The sequence below is a fragment of the Lactuca sativa genome, chromosome 2 (assembly GCF_002870075.4).
Source record: "Lactuca sativa cultivar Salinas chromosome 2, Lsat_Salinas_v11, whole genome shotgun sequence".
In the NCBI taxonomy this organism is placed as follows: Eukaryota; Viridiplantae; Streptophyta; class Magnoliopsida; order Asterales; family Asteraceae; genus Lactuca; species Lactuca sativa.
The window spans coordinates 121964814-121967507 of NC_056624.2; the positions used below are offsets into that span (position 1 = coordinate 121964814).

At 37.3% G+C, this 2694-nt stretch overlaps 1 protein-coding gene across 1 annotated transcript; it reads right to left on the bottom strand.

Annotated features, from left to right (window-relative positions):
* Window positions 1–659: 659 nt before the first annotated feature.
* On the bottom strand, window positions 660–1627 carry LOC128132194 (auxin-responsive protein SAUR21-like). Its single transcript, XM_052768415.1, has one exon. It carries the CDS (start codon window positions 1528–1530, stop codon window positions 1234–1236), a length of 297 nt encoding a protein of 98 aa, XP_052624375.1. The 5' UTR covers window positions 1531–1627; the 3' UTR covers window positions 660–1233.
* Between the last annotated feature and the right edge of the window lie 1067 nt (window positions 1628–2694).

Genomic DNA, 2694 nt, shown 5'->3' on the forward strand with positions numbered 1-2694 from the left:
TAAAAAATTATTAACAATTAGAGAATATAAACAAAGAGAAACAAATTTTTTTGTCGACTAATTTTAATAAATATGATTCTTTTGTTTGGAGTGAAATTGTGTACTGTGTTAATGTTATATCTTGGCTTGTCTTGTACAAGTGCATAAAACATACAAAGTCAACAAAAATGGTAGCTCTTTGTGGTAAATCTAAGTAATATACTATCTAATCTTTCTTCCCGTTGACCTTTAAAGTGAACGAAAGCTGATGAAGTTAACTAGGAAACCAAATATTTTGTAATATCAGTTGATAATATTACGAGCTCTCTCTCTCTCTCTCTCTCTCTCTCTCTCTCTCTCTCTCTCTCTCTCTGACACACAGACTCTCTCTCTCTCTCTCTCTCTCTCTCTCTCTCTCTCTCCTCTCTCTCTCTCTCTCTCTCTCTCTCTCTCTCTCTCTCTCTCTCTCCTCTCTCTCTCTCTCTCTCCTCTCTCTCTCTCCTCCTCTCTCTCTCTCTCTCTCTCTCACAAAAATGAGTGGTGATCAATGTGTAGCATTTGGTCCAAGACCTTGTGATAGTGATATATTACCAATTACTACCCCCCACATGCTTTTGTTCCTTAACAAAATTAAAATATAAGTTATCATTGATGCATTACAAGACCCAATTGGGCCTTACTTGAAAACTACTCCTTCGTATTAACAACGAACTAGTGATTGGATATACGAATAGAGTTATAACAGTTTTTAACTATTCTTGTAATTACTTACACACCATAGGATCGCGTAAATTAAAGCCAATGAGTCCTATGATAAATCTATGCAATTTTTCTTACCACAACTAATTAATATGCAAAATTGTTGCATAATGACATAAAGTGAGAATCATAGAACACCCGTAGAAATAGTATGTTTAATCCGTATTATGCATTTTGATCGTTACCAACAGGAAAATGAAACACACCTTGATGTTTGATTTTAGTTTCGCACATCGGTGATATTCCTAGCTATATTGATACTTCTTTTTTGAAATTGAGCAGACACTTCGGTTTTTTCTTAAATATTGACAATGAATTTTATTTCTCCTTCAAGTGTAAACCTATATCGTCAAAAAATATACATGGTGTTCCAAACAAGTCAAAATTCATATTTTATACAACTGGGACAAGTGACTCAGTCTCGCATGTTGCAAAACGGTATGTGATCCGTGCTTTACAAAAAAGTGTTATCAAACAGAATGATGTCAGTTGACTTCAAAATGCTCCTAGGCCACTTGCAAGATCATAGAATGTCTGCTCACTACACCGGATTGTTAGGCCGCCCATTGGATGGTCATATCCAAACTCTTCCTCCGTCTCACGTAATAAGTCCTGAAATGAAGGCTGGCTTAACAATGACACAGGAATCACAAAACGCTTCTTTTCTTGCTCTCCAACATAAACTGCAAAATATCCTTTCGGTAGATCCGTTTCTGTTGTGCGGGTTCCATTTGACAAAGACCGTTTTAGTATCTGTCTTGCTTGAATGATCCGAGGCATATGAATACCCATTTTTCTGAAGGTTTATCACGGAGGGACAAAAGAATTTGTGAGTATTCTCTAAGTGAAAGATGTACAGGAGGAGTTTGCAGAGGAAATTATGCTGGTGCTTTGCTTATCATACGCTATATATAAAGGTTTATTGGAGCTTCAAATGTACCATAATTGATAAAAAGGAAATTAAATGACAGATGGGGCATTGCGACCGGAAGACAAGATCATGTGCCGCTGTCTTTTCACTTGTGTTATTAAAAGTATCATCTTGAATTGCACAACCACAAAGTCACAAACAATAATATGGCTTAATCATTTACTTTTAAAAAGAAACGAAATTTAACAAAGAAGATAACTTGTATCACCAGTATTCTAAGCTTAGGTGGGTATGAAAAACGGAAGAAGCACCATGGTCCCATGTAATATTAAGATGAATGTGGCAATGCCTCCCAACAAGCGCGAAATTGTGGCTAAGATCTCTGGGGTTTTCATGAAACATATGTGGCCCTCTCATAAATACATGAATTAGACATTGGATCTGTCTTACAGGTTGGAAGACAAAGCCATGTTGTGAGGTTGCCATTTCTTCCACCGTATGTCACCTTCCTCAATCAAGATCTGCTTAGTTGTATCTCTGTATATAAAGACCATTCCATATGAATCACACAATCACAACATCTTCTGAAATCCCTCGCACCCTTTCACCCTAAAGACGTGCTTCAAGAGTTTCCTTCCTCAATCAGGCTTTTGAAGTGAACAGACACCCGCTCCTTAAAAATGGCCATCCTTTTCCCTCGGATCATTCAAGTAAAACAAATTCTGCGGAGATCATTATCCAATGGAAGCGGCACTACAAAATCTACGGACATCCCGAAAGGCTATTTAGCAATCTATGTTGGTGAGCAAGAAAAGAAGCGATATGTGGTTCCTGTATGGTTGTTAAGCGAACCTGCTTTTCAAGAATTACTAGATCAGGCAGAACAAGAATTTGGGTATGTTCATCAAATGGGCGGCCTCACAATTCCATGCAGTGAATATACATTCAGTGATGTTGCTTCTCAGTTGGGCGCATTATGAGTTCTATACAGCATTCTTACAACCAACTAACCACTAGGTTTTTTTATCATTTGTAACTAAATCGAGACAATTTTTCCACTTGTATGAAATCGGATTAAGGAACAG